Source organism: Polypterus senegalus, chromosome 3 (genome assembly GCF_016835505.1).
Source record: "Polypterus senegalus isolate Bchr_013 chromosome 3, ASM1683550v1, whole genome shotgun sequence".
NCBI classification, from domain to species: Eukaryota; Metazoa; Chordata; class Cladistia; order Polypteriformes; family Polypteridae; genus Polypterus; species Polypterus senegalus.
Window position 1 is genome coordinate 39,564,665 of NC_053156.1, and position 20,613 is coordinate 39,585,277.

A 20,613-nucleotide genomic window follows, 5' to 3' on the forward strand; every position below is an offset into this window, starting at 1 on the left:
CAAGGCTGGTACAGGCTGGGCAGGGTGTTAGTCCAACACTAACTGAGTGTGTTCAGAACATAAAGTTGAAATCAATAAAAAGGTGAAATTCAAATGGACAGAACAAAATCACCATTAACGATAAAAAAGTAAATGTTTTAGAGGAGAGGTTTGTGGAAGGTCATCATTTACCCTCTTGTGCCCTGGGGAAGGCTTTTAAAATCAATGGCTCCAGATGAGCCTGATAAAAAAATATGTTTGTTCAACCTTGGTTTTAAGTAAATATAACAACAAAAAGACCTGAGTTCTGAATTGCAACAGGGAGAGAGTGTCCTGAATTGGGATTTGTGGATATCTCTCCTTTTACCTTTTAGTTTTGTCTTTTCTCAAACTGCATGAACATGATTTTTTGGATATTACTTCTGCTAATCTGTCTTCTTTCTGACTGCAATAGTTTAACTCTAAACAACAGGCTGAAAGACAACAAGGAGGTAAGAACCTTACTTATTAAAATCAATGGCATGAAGTGAACAGATGATAGTTTTAATTGTTCAAACAAAATGATCTGATACCTGAAGATCTCTTTGTACCAACTCAAACATATATATAATATATATGTAAAAGAAGCATAATTGCACTTCGAATATGAACCACTTGTTAATTTTAAAGTTACTGGTGGTACAGCTCCAGAGCTCTGGGTTCAAATCCTGACCTACTTGCTGTTTACATGGAATGTCTGTGTGGGTTTTTTCTCTGAAAAGGCATTCAGGTTGGGTTGACTGGTGTCTCTCAAGGTATAACTGGTCAAGTAAGTGTGTGACTGGTGCTCCGTCCAGGGAAGTTTCCTGCCTTCAGTTCCCTGAGACTGCATAGCTTGATAAATATAGGCTTAAAAATGGATGCTTGTGGAGCTGCTAGCAATATATACATATGAATTTATATGGATTGTCTTAAACTATTAAAGCTTTGAGAGTTGGCACTGCTTGCACAGAAGATCTAACGGTTTTGTGAATTAAGAGTTAAGACTAGTAGTATACAATTCCATGAAAGAAATCCCCTCTGAGAAGCATTGAAAGACAATGCAACTCATTGTTATGACTGGTTGATGCCACTGGAAATACAAAAAAAGGATATGTTAGTTCACAGTAACACATTTGATCCCTCCTGGGTCTGGGTTAGGGTTACCTAATATGAATTGAAATGGTTGGTTTTATGAACAAAATTACTTTTATCCTAAAGCAAACCTAACTAATACCAAAAAATTAGGGCACTGGTAATGCTGATTCACATTAAGGAAACCAGGGTTCGTGTCCCAGGTACTTCCTATGTGCATGTTCTGCCCGTGTCTGCGTGGGTTTTTTTCCCACAATCCAAAGACATGCAGGTTAGGTGGATTGGCGATCCTATACTGGCCCATGTGTGTGTGTGTGTGTGTTCACCCTGCGATGTCCTGGCACCCAGTCCAGGGTTTTTTCTGCCTTGCACCCTATGCTAGTTGCGATAAGTTTCAGCAGACTCCCATGACCCTATTCAGGACTAAAGGTTGGAAAATGAATGACTGACCTAAAAGTTAAAATGCAATTAGATTATTCCTGTTTAAATTTACTTTACTGTAAGTATACTTTACAGTGCAGTCATACTGTGTGTTCTGTTGGGGCAGAAACATAAAAACGGCAATTGTGCTTAGAAAAATGTAGGTTGCTAGCATTATAAATAATATTAATCGTGCCAAGTTCAATTTGAATTGAGTTACCTTGTCCATAACGTTACAAGAGAGACATACGTCACCCCAAAAATGATCAAAATGTGTTTGCAGATGCCTAAAACACGTACAGTAATTCACTGTCACAATGCTTTCCTTGTAGTACTAGGGTGTTGTACCGTGTTAGCCATTATGAATGTAGTGAAGCGTCAAGCAAAATGGCACCTTACATTGGCTAACTAAAAAGATTACATTATGCAATATTGTAATCTTTTTAGTTAGCCATTAAAAGGTGCCATTTTGGTTGACTTCTCCATGCTTTCCTTGTAAATATACCAAGAGTATGTCTGATGAACGTGAAACAGAAGCAGCAATATATTACACAGTGCAATGACCAAATGTGGTAGACCAAGTTTACTAAATCAATGACAATAAATAAGCAATACATATATTAATGAATGCATACTGTACCTATGTAACTATCATTATTACTAAGTTATTAAATTATTATGTCTCTAGACTCACATCCTGATTTGCACACACAAAGACACAGATTAGTGGTCAGTTTGTTTTCAGCGATGCTTAAAACATATAATTCCCAAGAGAATTCAAAATTAGAATTTTGATCCCATCACATTTACTCAAGATCAATAGGCTACTAGCATTAAAACAATTTGACGACCCATTCAGCCCCGTAAAGTTTGCCAATCCTATTCACCTAAAATTTCCAAAAGTCAAATTTTGAAGTACCCTAAATGACACTACTTTAGTAATTTATCCCAGTGTCTACGGTTCTGTGTTGAAAAAAACTACTTCCTTCTGTGTGAAATATTTCCGTCTGTGTTCTTGCTGAAGAACTCATTTTAAAATAACAGTCTGGATCCACTGTGCTAATACCCTTCAAAATTTTAAATGCTTTGATTATCTGCATTTGCTTAAACTGAAAAGTTTTAGCTACTACCTTGTAGTCCTGAATCAGCCTAGTCAGGCTTCCCATTACAATGCTAAGACCTGTGTCAACTTTCATTCAGTCTTAGTGATTCATACGACTTATTGCTTTCATAATTTCACATCACACATGGACATGACTCTGAAAGTGTCCAGGGATGCCTAAAATATGTAACTCTATTTCAAACCAAAAAAAAATTGACATTTTTCCCTGTCACATTACCTGGCGCAGATATAAGGAAAACTAACATAAAGTAACATTACAGAACAGAATAGAATATTCTGAACAGAATATTACAGGAGGTAATATTAAATTTTAGTAAAGATCACTAAACAAGGCATAGACAATAAAAATCAAAACATACTAAAAAATGTAAGAATACAATTATTTAGAAGAAGAATACAACAAAAACAATAATATGGAAAATTGTTTGTTTGTTAAATGACTCACTCGGATAGTTAAAAGTGGAGGTTAAACTGGTAACCCACTAATGTTAGAAAGCCTTCTGCAATATTGAACATCCCCCAGGACCTTTACGTATACAACATTCTACAACTGCTTTATGAAATACGAGCACAGGGAGTACTGAAGTTGAAGAGACACACTCAGGATGACACTAGTGCATATGATTGAATCTGAAGGCTCCTCAGGTTATATAGTATCTTTCCATATTGTGCACCAGTTTAAGGCAACTTGGAGGTTTATTATACCATAAGCAATTGTTAAGTGCTTACACAATGTCAATTCTGCCACAGTAATCGACTCCTTCAGAGACTGAACTGATGGACTTGTAAGTGCAGTAAGCATAGTCTATAGTCCTCCCCTGTACAAATGGGGAATCTGCAAAATTTTGTAGAGACAGGTTCATTGGTGTGATCTGCACATCAAACAAACATACACACTCTTAGCTTTATACATTAGATGAAAAAATGATGCTAACAAATTTTATGAGTGCTCTACACCATAGTTACCTCACATAGAAGTACAAGGGTACTTTTGGTTGAATTAATATCTTACTGCCACAAACAAATCAGTATTGTTTAAATGATTAAATATGGTCAGAATGAAAGTTACTTAATTATAAATAAATGACCAGACACAGTAAATACAATTTAATGCATTCCTAAAAATGAGAACTTTCACTCCTGGATAGGCCAATCATGCTGGACAGTATTAGAAATAACATTATGGCTAATGCTTGTTGTTGCTGCCTCATTGCTACAGAGTCCTAGGCTTGAATACCTGCCTGGTCTGTGTACAGCATGCATGTTTTCACCATTTTGACAGGAAAACCCAGTTTTCCTTACAGATCCCTGTATGTTTGGTTAACTGAAGACTCTGAATTGGCCTGGTAACAGTGAGTATGGGTGTGCGGGTGGGAGAGCGTGCTCTGTGATGGACTGGCTCTCTAGGGTTAGAACATAAGAGCAGCTGTGATGAGAACAGGCCATTTAGCACAACAAGCTCATCCATCCTATTAACTTAGATTGTCCAAAATAACACTGTTGAGATCTGAAGGACCCTAAAGTCCTAATGGTAGAAAAACCTTCTACTAATTGTGCAAAATTTGCCCTTAACAAGTTTTCAACTATATCTCCATGTTATTGTTGAACTTATTTTACAGTAACAACTACTGTACAAACTCTTTCAGAATTTTAAACACTTCACCCTTTTCTCCTCTTATTCTCTGTTTGTTTAAACTTCTTCAGTCTCTCCTCACAGCTTCTACCTCTCAGACCTGAACTGGCCTAGTTACTCTTCTCTGAACTTGCTCTAGTTCTGCTATGCCTTTTTTGTAATAAGAAGATCAAATCTGCACACAGAACTCGAGACGATGCTTCATTAGTTGGCTAAATAACTTGAAGTCATTTTTCAAATAATGCTGGAATATTTTATGTTTAGGATATATACTTTTATACATATTTCATATTATACCAAAAACACTAAATTAGAAGACAACTCCAAACCAAAAATTAAGCTAATGCTGATGAAAATAACAAACGTCCCAATGTAATCAACCATTATTTATTTGTATATGAAATTTCAGTCCTCACAGTTATTCCTTTTAATATTGGACTAATCACTATGAAGCAATAGTGAAGTAAAGTGGAAATGAAAAAAAAGGCATACACTTCAAAACACAGACGACACAAGAAATAGAAGGCAATTTTGGAGAAGCTGGATATTTAATAACAAAAGAGAACCTTAAAATGAGTGGAGTTAGATTATACCAGTAGATTCCATGATAAAGTTGCAAAAGATATTCAAACTTGTGCCATCATAGTGTTTCATATATATAATTCAATTTTTTAAATTATATAAAATTGCCCAAAAGTGCATAGGTCTCACAGAGTTTTCTGTTTCAAATTCTGTTTTTTTTTTCCTTCCTTTTCTTACTTTGAGTCCATTCTTGCTGTTGCATGATTGTATCAATTATAACATACTTCATGCTGATTGCAAAGTGTGAGCTGGAGTGTTTTTGGAGCTTCTGGGATTTTTTTTAACACACATACAGTACATGGTTAGTATATAATCTCATTTACACGCAGCTTTAACCAAACCAGTGTCAGTTATAAAATGGTGGATTAACATAAGAAATTTGAAAAACGAGAGGAGACCATTAAGTTCATTAAGCCTGTATGTTTAGGTAATAGCTAAGCTATCCCAATATTTCATCCAGATTCTTTATAAAGGATAGTGTTTAAAGAAAAATGTATGAGTATCTACAAACAAAGAAAAAACATCAGGGGCCTCATGTAGAACACGTTGCGGAGAATTTACACTAAAACATGGCATACGTACAAAACTAGTAATATGCGTATGCACAAAAACATTCAGATGCATAAAATTCTACACTCTTACCCTTTGTAAACCCCAATCAATGTGAAGTTTAATGCGCATACATGAGCCTACACCCTGACTCCTTCCATAATTTTGCCTATTTGAATATGAAAATCAATATATATAGCCCCTTCCATATAGTGTTTTGTTAGAAGACAAAGGCAAAAGCACATGTGAAAAAGAATCATTTCAGGGAATGCAAAATGGAGGTCCTGCTCACTGAAGTGGAGGCAAGGGGAAAGGTACTATTTGTTGGCTTAAGTAGTGGAATAAGCAACAAAAGAAAACTGATGGAGTGGCACAGCATGGAAAGGCAGTCAAAAGCTCAAGTACAGGAAGTCACACAGAAATAAAAAAGAAGTGGTCACATATTAAAGATCGATGTGAAAAGGTGAGTCACAGTCCACTGTGTGAGAGTCAACTCCACTGGAAGAGGTAGCAGAATTCTGGGGCTCACACCATTTGAGCAGCAAGCTGCTGCAATTATTGGCAAGACACTTATAACCAGCACTTTATCAGTTGGTGAGGAGGAAAAACAAGCAGGCAACAGATGCGGCATTGCTGTTTATTCCATTTCAGACAATATTACAAAAGGTGACTTCTGTGCCAGGTGCACGACTCCAGCAAACACCCCTGCTTCGAAAACTGCTGGCTGACTATCTGGCCATGTGCTGATGGAGGTTGTTCTGGAATTACAAAATGCAACAGTGGATGCTGCAAGAGATTTAGACAATGAACTAAGGAATATAAATGCTATACTATGTGATACTGAGCCCAAATTAAATGAATTGGTTAAAAAATGCTGAATCTGATTATTTGCTTTTAGATGCTAATTGCATTCAAAGTTTTAATGCTGTTTGATCATTTGGTGTGTCAGGTTCATCATACAGCATCTCTTTAGGTACAGGCAAGCCACGATTGTGTGCCACATTATGCAGCACGCTACATGCTTGCTATAACGAAACACGCTTTTTGCTAACTATAGCGCAGCACATCATAGATTTTCTAACACCGCCCAAGCCCAAGAGTGGAGGTCATTATAACATTACTCTTGTTCAGTTAGTGGGTTTATGAGTGGGGTGAGATGCCATGTCCTCAGCGGGTACCCACTGTGACCTAAGTAATCGTGTTATATGCTTACATCATACAGACAACTTACAATTTTGACCAAAGGGGTAATATTAAATGTCTTATCAAAAAAAACAGTCATGACACACAACACCATTTTCATATTTGTTCCCAGCACTATAATTTCTCAAAATTAATGAATCATGAGTTGAGCCAGGCCATCTCTCCACAACATTAATAAGATGCATTTTCACATCACAGATAATTTGCACATTAATAGAGTGGAAATGTTTCTTATTTACATTAGCAAATTCTTACTCTGAAGGCACTTTTATAGTAATGTGCGTGCAGTCGACTGCTCTGATTACATTTGGAAAACCGGACGTTACTGCGAATTGCACTTTGACGTTTGCCGTTTCAACCACAGTGCAAGGATATCTTATATATCTGAATGACAAGCGGATAATATCATCCCACACAGCTGGCATGGTGCAACTCAGTGATTATTGAGAAATACCTGATTGGCTGGCCAATTCACATTGAAAAGATTCTGTGGCTAAAAACCAAAGGTGGACAGACCTTGCAAAGGAGCAGGTAGACCACAATTCCTCAAAGTCTGCATTTGCAAAGCCAGCCCCAGTTCAGCACACAGCTCCAAAAGGATAGCCCTTGGAAATCGAAATCAACTTAGAAGCCAGTCATCATCATGCAGCAAAAAATCAGTATGATCTCTAAATACTCTCTTCTAATTCATCCCTTTGTGATGTCTTCTAACAATGCTACAGCAACCATGGTAGTTAGAATAGTTTGGCCATTTCATGCACCATTATATTGTTAGAAATTGATTACAATCAAGTGTCTTAAATTTGTAAACGATATGCAATTCATTTTAGTGTATTTGATAAAGCCCAAGTCATGGATGCGAATCTAAAAAAGAAAGGGAAACTACACAGAAACAGTAGCACTGCTTTGACGCTGGATGCTGCCCATTTACAAAACTGAGCAGAACTGTGCGTATGCATGGTCTGAGGCTTCCACGAAAATGTGTGTAGCATTACGTCAAGTTTAGCTTTTATATATCTCGACATTAGCATGGAAACGGTCATACACAACATTTTTGTGCATGTGCACCATTTATACACGAGGCCCCAGGTGAAAGGAAAGAAGCTGCATTATGCATTTGTAGATCTGGAGAAGACATATGGCAGGATGCCTCAGTCCAATGGTCAGGTTGTCTGAAGTGAATGCAAAAAAAAAATGTGTTGTGAAATGTAGCCTGAAGGTGACAAAAGTGACCTTTGTTTGCAGTTAGTGAGTTAGAGGAGTGCCAGATGTGCTAAGTGCAAATTTAGATATCAGCAATGGAGTCATTTTGGGAAAAGGAAAGAAATTCTGATACTTAGGTGACATTTTTAGTGCAGATGGAACAGTGATAGCAAGGGGAGAGGTGCAAGGAAGAAATTTCAGGAGCTGTTCCACACAATCACTTCTAAAGAAGCTTCATTGAAGTAAGGAGTTTGCATAAACAGTATGCTCTATGACAGTGAGACATGGCCAATGAAAGCAGAACAAGAAGCAAAGCTAAAAAGGACAAAGATAAGAATGGTCAGGTGGATTTGTGGAGTATTATGGAGTTAAAGGAAGATGGATGCCGAGTTGGGAGAAAGATCTGATGTAAAGGTGATAGAAATAGACTAAGGTAGTGTGGGCATGTGGAACGAAAGGCAGAGGTTGACTGGGTGAAATGGTGCCATGGGCCCAAAGGGAGTTTGAATCAATGGTGTTGTCAGCAGTGGTGTCAGATGATATGAGGAGAATGGGTCTCATTCAAAATGATACCCTGGACCACAGAGTTAAGGAAAAAGATTGGTGGGCACTCTTGGGTATAGAAAATGGCCATTAAAACAGTGATGCTCATGATGATGATGATGACAGAAACCAAAAAAAATATTTACCTATTCTCTTTTTTATACTTAATTCATGTCATGGAAGTTTATTGACTACTCAATGTGAATTTCATTGAAACACTATGCTTCCAAATATTTAAATAATGTGTTGCAACTACTTATTAGGAAATAATGGCTTTCATCTAAAGCTAACATTACAGAAATTTAAAAGAAAATTTTGTTTGAGTCCAGCAGGTTATCAACTACACTTGTATCTGTTTAGTGGGAAACAGTACACATATTAACATTTGGTAAGTCATGAAAAACAAACGTTATTTCACTCCGGGCTTAGTGAGGCAAAAAAAGGAGGTCTCACATCAGCCGGCTTGGGTCTGTAGATAGGCAACATGGTGGCCAGAAATTTGGACTTTGACAATGCCTCATATTGTATAACCCAGACACATCGATTATTGAGCATAATAGAACACACTGCTCATATCCAAATGCTTTCAAGTAGGGTCTACTATGGAAGACATTTTATAGAACATAGCAGACTGACATGCCTGAAGCAATAAACACAATATTCATATTTTGTGACATTTTTAGTTTCTATGGATTTGTTTTTACAATACACACAGTAAATATAATTTTGATCAATTTATAACAGGGTCTTTTACATGGTGGTAGAAGAGATGAAAGACAGAAACAAAAATTAAAAATCTGAATTTGCTTGAGCTCAAGTCTCTTTTAAGTTTTCATAATAAAGCCGATGGAACAATACACAACATCTAGTCGAAGTGGATGTCTCATTTAACCACTAGTTGCTCAGTCTCCTCACTTTCAGGATGTCAGATTACACGGCTAGGGATTGCAGGGGATGACTTTTTAACACGATTTCACATTACCAAAGTATGATGAACACGCCACATTCTGACAGCTAAAAACTTGTTGCCTGACAGAGTCAGTGTCAGGTTCAGCCTTTTTATTTTCCCTTTTCAGGTCTGTTGTGATACGACACACACAACCCATCAGAAAGATGAGCCTCTCTTCTGTCAGCACAGTCTGAAAGAACTGCATTCCTTATTCCTTGTGGCTTCATTCTGTGCATTGTACATCTGGGTCAACAGTCATTAGTTTTCAGAGACCTGCCCTAAACTACATAACTAGGGGTCGAGGGAACGCATCGCAACCTCCTCTGACTCTCTGAGATTATGGAAATGAAGTCATAAGACTCAAGACTGAAAATCACTTGAAAAGTTGTGTAGTGTGATTGGGGCTTGAGTTGCCTTACAGTATGGAAACTTGCTTAGTGTGAGCAGCCATTTTATACTTTATGGCTGCCACAGTATCAGAGATCACATGAATCATGCACTATGTACCTACCAACTATGCTGCACATTTCTGACACACTTGCACACCATAGCATCACACAAAACATTTTCTTTACTTCCCGACTCACTCTGTCCTCCCTCCTGTTTGCATTTTTCCCACTCTCTTCTCAACTCTATGCTAGGTAGGGTCACTTCTTCCCAAGCCATAGTGTCTATTTAGGACCGCCTTTCAGTTGTTCCAGGAACAATTCAGAGAAATGGTAGACAGAGCTTATCCCTGAATTTAGTGGAAGAGTGACTGACAGAAATGGCATGAAGGTGAAAGTTCCTGTCACCAGAGAAGTGTTTGTATTTTAGTGAGTAATTTTTACAAAAAACAAATCAATAAACAGGAAAGCAGTGTCCACATTTGGCTAAGAATTTCATGTTCATTCCATAAGATAACAGATTTAAAAACCCAATCTAGCCTCCAATGTGACCAAGAGCAAGTTCAGGGCCTGAACATTCAAGACTGGATTTTATGAGCCTTCTCTATTACTTGCCAGAAGAATCTATATCACCACATGTAGTGGTTGTGACATTTTAAATAATATGGCTAGGTGTTCATGAAGTTCCTGTCTACACCTATTGCTATAAAATGGGACACGTTCTTATTTCACTTTATTTGCATTGCCTCACCAGCAAGTTTTGTAGAACTCCAGAAGATTACTTGTGCATGTAAATGTGCACCAAGATTTCTGCCTTAACTAAGTTACTCACCTTATCCCAGTTTTGTGTGTGTATGTAAATGTAATTACTGTCAGATATGCGCAGGAGTGAGAGGCAATGACTCCTGGGTAAAATTCTTTTTTCATCTGAGAGTAAGGTTCCTATATAGTCTAGATTGGATTTGCTCCTACAATGCTGAAATGTATAAGGACAAACAACAAGTTTCATCTTTACTTTTAAGATAATAATAGTTTCATCTTTACTTTAAAGATAATAATAATCATTTTTATTTATTTAATTAAATAGCACTTTGCAAGCAAAATGCACAACATGCCTCACAATGTAACACAAAAACAAAAATCAACAATAATAAAAAGGTCAATAAAAAATAAAATATAAAACAGTTAAGTTTCCCCAAAATTAACACACAATGGAACTTAAAGCTTAAAAATGGTGTAACCTAATATTAAATTACACATTACAAATACAAAAGGAAAGTCTATACAAATGTATTTTAGCATGACTTAAAAACAAGGAACAATGCATATGATCGAATGCTTAAAGGAAGGCTATTTGAGAGTTTGGGGCTTAACAGCAAAAATCCTATCAACCTTCTCTGTAACTTAGATCTAGGAATTGCCAACAGAGCCTGAGTGGTCTGTGGATCTCATAAGAGCTTTTAATCTCTGAAAACATAATCTGGAGTTCAACCATGTTGAGCTTTGTCAGTACAGTAGTTAATAAAATCCTTAAATCAATTCTAAATCTCATTGGCAACCAGTGTAGTGACACAAGCATAGGAGTAACATGGGCAGTAGGTCTTCTCTTAGTACGAAATCTAAAAACAAAAATTGTGAACATGTTGAAGTCACATCAAGTTTGAAAAATTTGACAGGGAAAATTATGGCATGAAGATATAAAGCCATATATGATCCTTCATGTTCTACAAACTTAGCTTTTGCAATGTTTTGAAGTATTTTCAAAAAGAAGACACTTTTTTTTAATTTGCTTATTATTAAAATTTTAGATCTAAATCAATTGCTCCGATTTTTATTGCCCATGGTTAGAGAGTAGATGTCTACTCCCAAGCATACCACTGAATTGCTTAACAACATGAACTAGATCCATATCCCAAGAGTTAATTTATGTGTCTGAGTTCCAGTCTGTTAAGACGTCTGCTTTCTGCCACCATCCAGCTCACTTTGCAGCTAGCCCCTTTACCTCCTAAAGTTCCAACTGGGATCCCGAGCAGTTTCGTCGTGTGGTGGGTGTGGCAACGCACTGTACCAGTGCATGCTCCCTAACCTGACATGACCTGTAGGCCATCATCATTAGGGGCTGTGTGAATCAGTCTTTGTCTGACCCCCTCAACCTGGACCATTATCTTGAGAGACTCTACCAGGAGCTTCTGCTACAAACAACACACAACCTCATTTGCAAAAAAGTTTGGGACGCCGTATAAATTATAAATAAAAACAGAATGTGATGACTTGCAAATCATGTCATATTTAACTGAAAATAGTACAAAGATAACAGAGCAAATATTGAAACTGAGAAGTTTTATTGTTTTTTGAAAAGTACATGTTCCTTCTGAGTTTTGAAGAAGTTTCAAAAAAGTTGGGACAGGACATGTTTACCACTGTGTCGCATAACCTCTTCTTTTAAGAACACTCTGTAAATGTTTGGGAACAGAGGAGAACAATTAGTATAGTTTTGAAAGTGAAATGTTCTCTCATCTGCGGTGGGCTGGCGCCCTGCCCGGGGTTTGTTTCCTGCCTTGCGCCCTGTGTTGGCTGGGATTAGCTCCAGCAGACCCCTGTGACCCTGTAGTTAGGATATAGCGAGTTGGATAATGGATGGATGGATGCCATCCCATTCTTACCTAATATAGGATTTCAGCTGCTCAGCAGTTTGTCAATGGGTGACATGTCTGGACTGCAGGCAGGCAAGTTTAGCACCCAGACCCTTTTACTAGGGAGCCATGCTGTTGTAATTTGCAGAATGTAGTTTGGATCATCATCTGGATGGCAGTATATGTTGTTCCAAAACCTGTATATATCGTTCAGCATTACTTACTGACAACACACAACTTTTCCAGTCTTTTGTGCCCTCATCCCAGCTTTTTTGAAATGTGTTGCTGGCATCAGATTCAAAATGAGTACATAATTTTTATAAAACAATAAAATTTCTCAGTTTCAAGATTTGTTACGCTGGCTTTGTTCTATTTTCAGTTAAATATGGGTTTAAACAATTAGCAAATTATTGCTTTCTGTTTCAATTAAATTTTACACAGCATTCCAACATTTTTGTAAAATGGTTTTGTAGCTCCCAGGGTCACAGTGGCACACAAATCTCTATATACACAATTCATCGAGCTGTAACTCTAGCATATATTGGAGTGTGAAGCAGCAGGGATGAGGATCAGCACCTCCAAATCTGGGGCCATGGTGCTCAGTTGGAAAAATCTGGACTATTCTGTCCGAATGGGAGGAAAGTTACTGCTTCAATTGGAAGAGTTACAGTACCCTGGGGTCTTGTTCATGAACAAGTGAAAAAGGGATGGTGAGATCAACAGACAGATCAGTAGCTATACTGATCCATAGTGGTGAAGAAGAAGCTGAGCTAGAAGGCAAAGCTCTAAATTTAGCAGTTGATCTACGTCCCTACTCTCACCTATCGTCATGAGCTTCGGGTTATGACCCAAAAAAAAACAAGAAAAAACAAGATTGTGGATACAAGCGGCCAAAATTAGCTTTCTCCACAGGTTGGCTGGGCTTTCCCTTAGAGACAGGTGAGAAGCACAGATATCTACGAGAGGTTCGGAGTAGAGCTGCTGAGGTGGTTCAGATATTTACACAGATACCTGTGGAAGCAGCCACACAAACCACCGCTTCCAAGCATTTTCTCTTCAAATGTGAGGTTTCTGGCGACTGGACGAGTGGAAGCTGCTGACTGCAATGGAAAAGATCATCAGGGACTGCTGCAAACTGCTGATCACAGAGACGTGGTTGAATCTACTCATACCGGACAAGGCCATCGAGATAGCAGGCTAAACAGCACACCGGCAAGACAGATCAGAGAGCTCCAGTAAGAAAGGAGGAGTGGGGCTGTGCATTTATGTGAAAAATAACTGGTGCACAAATTTCACCATAGTCACCAGACACTGCTCTCCAGACGAGGAGTTTATGACAATTAAATGCAGACCCATATACCTCCCCAGTGAATTCAACGCTGTGTACATAGCACCAGATGCTAATGCTAACTCGGCTCTGGATCTTTTGCATGACACCATCAGCAGTAAACAGAGCAAGTATCCTGAGGCTGTTCACTTCATTTCTTTAATCATGCAGATCTGAAAGCAGTTCTCCCCAAATTCCATCAACATATAAAGTGTGCAACCAGGGGAGTAAAAACACTGGACAAGCTCTACATAAACATCAGTCAGGCCTATAGGGCTAAACCCCTAGCACACTTTGGCCAATCTGATCACAAGTCCCCGCTTCTGATCCCTGCATATACCCCCCTCAGGAAACAAGCTCCCACTATGACCAGGACTGTTACCATATGGCCGGAGGGGGCCTCCCAACAGTTGCAGGACTGCTTCCAGAGAACCGTTTGGGAGTTTTTCGATCACCAAGACTTCCAAGACTGGATTACATCAGGTTCTGCACGGACAACGTCACCAGGGACAGACACATAAGGATTTTTCCTAACAGGAAGCCCTGGATGACAAGGGATGTCCAGAGTCTGCTGAAAGCCAGGAATACTGCTTTCAGGTCTGGGGATGGGGCTTTATACAGTGTAGCTAGAGCGAACCTGAAGAGAGGCATCCGATAGGCCAAGGCAGCGTACAGATGGAGGATAGAGGACCATCTGAGGAGCAACAACATCAGGCAGGTGTGGCAGGGTGCCCAGCACATCACCGGCTACAAATCTAGCAACTCCTCGGCCACTGAGGAAGACGCTTCTCTGGCAGAGGAGCTGAATATCTTCTTTGCCCGCTTTGAGGCGACACCAACAGCAGCTCCATTACAGCCGCCTGTCCACAACAGCAACATACTCACAGTGGAAGAGTGTGAGGTGAGGCAGGTGATGAGGAAGGTGAATCCGAGGAAGGCTGCAGGACCTAATGGTGTGGTCGGACGGGTGCTGAAAGACTGTGCGGATCAACTGGCTGGAATCTTCACTAGGATTTTCAACCAGTCCCTGTCCCAGGTCACTGTCCCATCCTGTCTCAAGTCCTCCATCATTGTTCCGCTGCCAAAGAAATCCATCACGAACAGTCTAAATGATTTCCACCCAGTGGCACTCACATATGTCCTCATGAAGTGCTTTGAGAAACTGGTGCGGAGTCATATCATCACCTGCCTGCCAGCAGACCTGGACCCATTTCAATTTGCTTACAAAGCAAAGAGATCCATGGAGGACACTGTGGCCACAGCCCTTCATGCTGCCCTGACCCACCTGGAGCGGCAGGTGAGTTATGCCATACTGCTCTTTGTGGACTTCAGCTCGGCGTTTAACACCATCTTCCCACAACAACTGGTGTCAAAACTGGCAGATCTGGGACTTCCATCACTCACCTGCAGTTGGATATTGAACTTCCTGTCTGGTCGCTCCCAGAGGGTCAGACTGGGTCCCCACACCTCCACTGCTCTCATTCTCAACACACGGCAGGGTTGTGTGCTCAGCCCACTCCTCTACACCCTCCACGCATATGACTGTGTCCCCACTCACCATAGCAACAAGATCATAAAGTTTGAGAATGACACGACGGTGGTTGGACTCTTCTTGGGCATGGAGGGTGAGCTGGCATACAGGGACGAGGTGGAGCGGCTGTCAGAATGGTGCAGAGACAATAACCTGCTCCTCAACACCACAAAAATGAAGGAGCTTGTTATTGACTTTAGAAAAAACAAAACTTACATCCAGCCATTCATCATTGGTGGGGCCTGTATGGAGAGGGTCCCAGTGTTCAGGTTTCTGGGCATTGAGCTGGAGGATGACCTGACCTGGAGCGCCAACACCAAGGAGCTGCTGAAGAGGGTGCAGCAGAGACTGTATTTTCTGAGAATCCTCAGAAAGAACCATCTCCCCAAAAATCTGCTCCTTGCCTTTTGTCACTATTCCATCGAGAGTGTGCTTACGTACGGACTGTGTGTGTGGTACGGCAGATACACTTCCTCAGAAAGTAAATCGCACCACAGGGTCGTCAGGACAGCGGAGAGAACAATTGGTTATACCCTCCCCACTCTGAAACAAATCTACATCTCCCGATGCTGCAAAAAAGCAATAGACATTTCTCAGGATTCATCACATCCCAGACATTGCCCCTTCCAGCTTTTGCATTCGGGCAAGAGATACAGAGCAATGAAAACCAGGACAACCCACCTTAAAAACAGCCTTTATCCAAAAGCAATCATGGCCCTGAACTCAGAATAAAACTGCTCCATATCATTCTCCCAACGTCCAATATAGACCTTAAGTCAACCAATGCAGTTTGTATATTTTGTAAAGTACTTTTATTACTATTCGGTTTGTTATTATATTCTCTCTTCTTGTCTTTTTGACTGTTACGCCTTTACACTGAGTTGACTGCACCTTCAATTTTGTTGATCCTTTGTAAAAGTGACAATGACAATAAAGATCTATCTATCTATCTATCTATCTATCTATCTATCTATCTATCTATCTATCTATCTATCTATCTATCTATCTATCTATCTATCTATCTATCTATCTATCTATCTATCTATCTATCTATCTAAATAAGAGCTGAACCACTCCAGAGCTGATCAATCTATTTAATTAAACATTATAGTCAAAATAGTATTAAACATTATGCTTAAACTGAGTAACACTTTCATAGAATAATCACCGAATTTGCTCTTAATTTATTATCCTTGGTAGGGCAGTTTCTATATCTGATTGAAATTCTTCAAAAACGTATATGCTAAACGTTGTTTTGCTATCACTTTCTGAAGGATTTTAGAAATGAAAGATAGCCTAGAGGTAGATCTAAAGTTATTCATGAAGTCTTGAGAGGTGAATGGAGGTTATCTTATGATAATGAATAACACAAATAGAATAAACTGCAGTATTCATGGCCAACAGACATAATGGCATCTTTAAAAAGACTCATGGGTAAAACATTTATGAGGCTGGAGTCAGTTTTCATTTGATTCACAATCTCCAAAAGTTCACGTATAGAAACTGGTGAAAAGTTAGACAAGATGTTGAGACTAGGGTATGGTACATTGTCATAAGGCATGTAGTGAATAATCATGATCTAACGTCGTTAATATTTTCCCTAAAATGTCTATAAATCCCTCAGAAACAGCAATAGAGTAATCGAGGACACCATTTTTTATTTTTTTTCTCCAGCTCTTGGAGTTTTTTTTTTTAATTTGTTTTTTCTGTCCACCCTGGCCATCGGAACTTACTTATTCTATGTTAATTAATGTTGACTTATGTTTATTTTTTATTGTGTCTTCTATTTTTCTATTCATTTTGTAAAGCACTTTGAGCTACATTTTTTTGTATGAATATGTGCTATATAAATAAATGTTGATTGATTGATTGATTGATTTGACATGTAGTTAATAAGACTGTTAACTGCAGTTAACCTAAACCCGTGTGATAATTTGAAACTATTAAGTGAAATAGACGCTTAGCTCTCACATCCTTAACCATTGTATTATATGAAGTTAAAATATGCTTCAAACGATCGTAATCAGCACTCAGTTTTGTAAGTCTTCTGACCCATACAGCCTTTTTAAAATTGTGAATGTCCTACTTATTACAAGGGGATTTCTTTGCTTCTGACTTGGATATGGTTTTAAAATGATCCAAAGATATGCAATATAGATGTTACTGAAATTATGCACTGGATTGTTTGTACAAGATAACTACCATGAATGTTCTTGTGATACTGTCAGTAAAGACATAAACTTCAATGTAGTGTGTGAGGTAATGGTGTGAGTACAAAAGGTATGATCTAAATGAACAGATTTAACTGGAAAAGCTACCTAAAACATCAAACCATGACGGTCAGAAACAAAGAAATAATTTAACATTAAACGTCTCAGATTAAAGCCTAACAAGGCCCTTAACCTGAAAATTGCTCTAGGGGTGCTATACCATGACAGCCCCTGTGCTCTGACCCTCAAAGGTCACATGAAAGACCATTTTCTCTCTGGATTAACAAAGATATAAAAAAAATATATATATATTTAAGGAGTGAGATCATGACTATTGCTTGGGCCACACATGCAGATTTAGGTTAAAAGACTGATAAATGCAGCAGAATGAGCAACATAATCTACACTGAGATTACACTCCTGCAACGAGAACTCTACCATACCTGATAATAGAAAGTAATAAGTCTGAAAACTCTTGCCTAATATGTACTTGTTTGTGGTGGACAATACTGTAAATCAACCACACTGATTAAAGGATTATAAGAATTAGTTCTTCAAAAAAATAAAATCTAACGATAATAATATTGCTACATTTAGAGCAGTTCTTGAAAAGAGCTGCAATGTATGCCTTATAACCACTGGTCCAAAGCTTATCAATATAATTATAATCAAGAGGACATAATTCAGACATCTGTCCATACTCACCAGTGTTAAAAACATGTTTCTGAAAAAAGAAAAAAAAACTCCTAGTTAAAAGAGGTTAAAAATTATTTTAAATACAGGAGATATTGATATATTGATATTGACCTCTGTCACAGATGGCTGGGGTTCTTACCCGGCCGGGATGCCTAAAAGGACTGGAAGGGGGCAAGAATAGCTTCCGGGCGGGGGCAACCGCCCTGGAACAGGAAAGGACTATGGGAAAAGAGAGGAAAGATTATAACTCGTTGGGACCCGTGGCCACCGCCAGAGGGTGCCTTAAACCTCGTGGGACCTGGAAATAGTTACTTCCGCCACACTCTGCAAGATGGCGGAGGAACCTACCAGGGACGCCCGGAGTGCTTCCAGTGCAAAGGGCAGCACTTCCGCCACACCAGGAAGTGCTGCCGGATAGAGCACCTGGAGCACATCCAGGCAGGAATAAAAGGCGCCGCCTGCCAACAATCTGGGAGCTAGAGTCGGGAGAGGGAGCAGGATGAAGCTCCCAGGAGGAGATTGGAGACCAAGGACAGAGTTATTGAAGAGAATTGTGGTGATTATTGCTTTGTGAGCATTGTGTGGTGTTTCGGGACTGTGTTTATTATGTTTAATAAACGTGTGAATTTTATAAAGATGTGGTCTCCGACTGGTGGTGTCCGGGCAAGTCTCACACCTCATATTTAAAAATGAAATCTTCACTATATCTCCCTGCAACGATTCTTTCCTATGCTGGACTGGTATTATAACTTTGACATAACCAAAATGAATGCCCCTAGTTTTAAAACAATGTTGACTGATAGGCTGATCACTGATAATTTGATGAATAAGGAAATACATTTGAATGTGTTTTCACATACACCTGCAGAGTCTTTCTCATCCAAGTTCTTTGGAAAAACATTTACAGAAACACAATGAATGGTGGTTATCACCATTTATGGTTGACTACCACTGTCAACCCCTCTTTTTGAGAAAAGTCTACATCCTCCCTGAAAGAGTTAAGTTGATGACAACATTTATAGTAAAAATTTAAGATTTATCAAAAAATAGACCACAGAGCAGTGTTTGAGAAGATTATGAGAAAATAGTAGGAAGTGTTTTCGATATTAGAAAAAAGTTATGAAAACGCTACATGTCACGATAGAAGTGATTCTACTGCTCTAAAGCAAGAGTGGGCAACATCATATTCTATGGTTTGGAATTGATCTGGCTTCAGGCTTGTCACTGATAGTAGCCACTAGAAATCTGATAAATGGATTTTAAATTTACTGACGAATTGCAATGCATGCTCTCCAAGGTGCCGGCTTGTCAAGACTGCACTTGCAACATACTGCAAACTTGGATGGAGTCATGCAGAGGACCCAAAGGCTCCCTTATGTCTGTACCACCTGAAACATTAAGAGACACTGAGAAAATAAAAGCAGGGTGTATTAAATACTCCTGTAATCAGCTGCTTTCACTGTGATTGTGAGTGCCTAAGCAGCTCAGCTATACTTTATCGCAAGAACTGTTTGTCCACAGACAGAGAGGGCTATGTGCTGGCACAAGAGTAAAAGCAAAGCGAAAAGGTTTTAGAAATGGTCTACCATCTATTGTAATGGGAAATGTTTGATCCCTCTCTAATAAGATAAATAAACTGTCTGTGCTTATAGCGCACTTATAGTGCTCTTTATGGGGAGCTGACTTAAACCTGATATACCTGACACTGTTTTAAAGTTGTATGGATTTCATCTTATTCAAGAAGATGGAAACACAGTGTGGAGTGGAAAAAAAGACAGAAGGGGAACTGGTCATCTACACGAATGAGGAATGTTGTAAAAGGGAGCATGTTACAATTAAAATTATAGTTTGTAATTTCGAGATTGAAATTCTAGGTGTTGAAATTCATCCACTTTATTTGCACAGGGAGGTAATTTGCCTTATCCTTATTAATGTTTGTATCCCTCCCTCTGCAAATGGGGACCTAATAACAGAAATGATTTATTCTGTCAACACGTTAATGATGACTTACTCTGACCCTGCAGTTATAACATATGGTAATTTTGGAATGAATGATGACAAATTTCTATCAGTTTGTGTTTTGTTCCACTTGAAGAAATAAGAAGCTGTACCTGTGTTATTCAAATGTTAAAATGTAATCTACTTGCTCCTTTAGGCAACCTGATTAATTTTATTCCCAGCTACAAGCTGGTTACCACAAGAAAAGTAGGGAAGTGGAGCCTAGAGGCTGAAATGGCACTGAATGACTGTTTCCAAATGACAGACTGGGAAATGATGTTTGAGTCAAATGAAGACAATATTTAGGAATCATGTCACTGCATCACAGATTATATTAATTTCTGTATCGACACAGAGGTACCTAAAAAGACAGTGTGTTGCTTTCCAAACAACAAGCCCTGGATTACTAAGGAGCTAGAAGGACTCCTGAATGAGAAAAAAGAGAAAAGAATTCCAATCCAGTGACAAAGAGTCTTTCTAGTAGATTTCTCTCCCAATTACACCTTCTTCAGACGACCAATCTTCCCCACATAAT

The 20,613-nt window shown here is 38.8% G+C and overlaps 1 protein-coding gene across 1 annotated transcript in view; it reads left to right on the top strand.

Moving 5' to 3' along the window:
• The first annotated feature begins 263 nt into the window (after positions 1-263).
• The window catches only part of shbg (sex hormone-binding globulin), a 36,879-nt gene continuing 16,529 nt past the window's right edge, over positions 264-20,613 (top strand). The window contains exon 1 of the mRNA XM_039746998.1: positions 264-470. Within this exon, the coding sequence (XP_039602932.1) occupies positions 375-470 (96 nt within the window). The 5' untranslated portion in view covers positions 264-374. The remainder of the gene's footprint in view (positions 471-20,613) is intronic.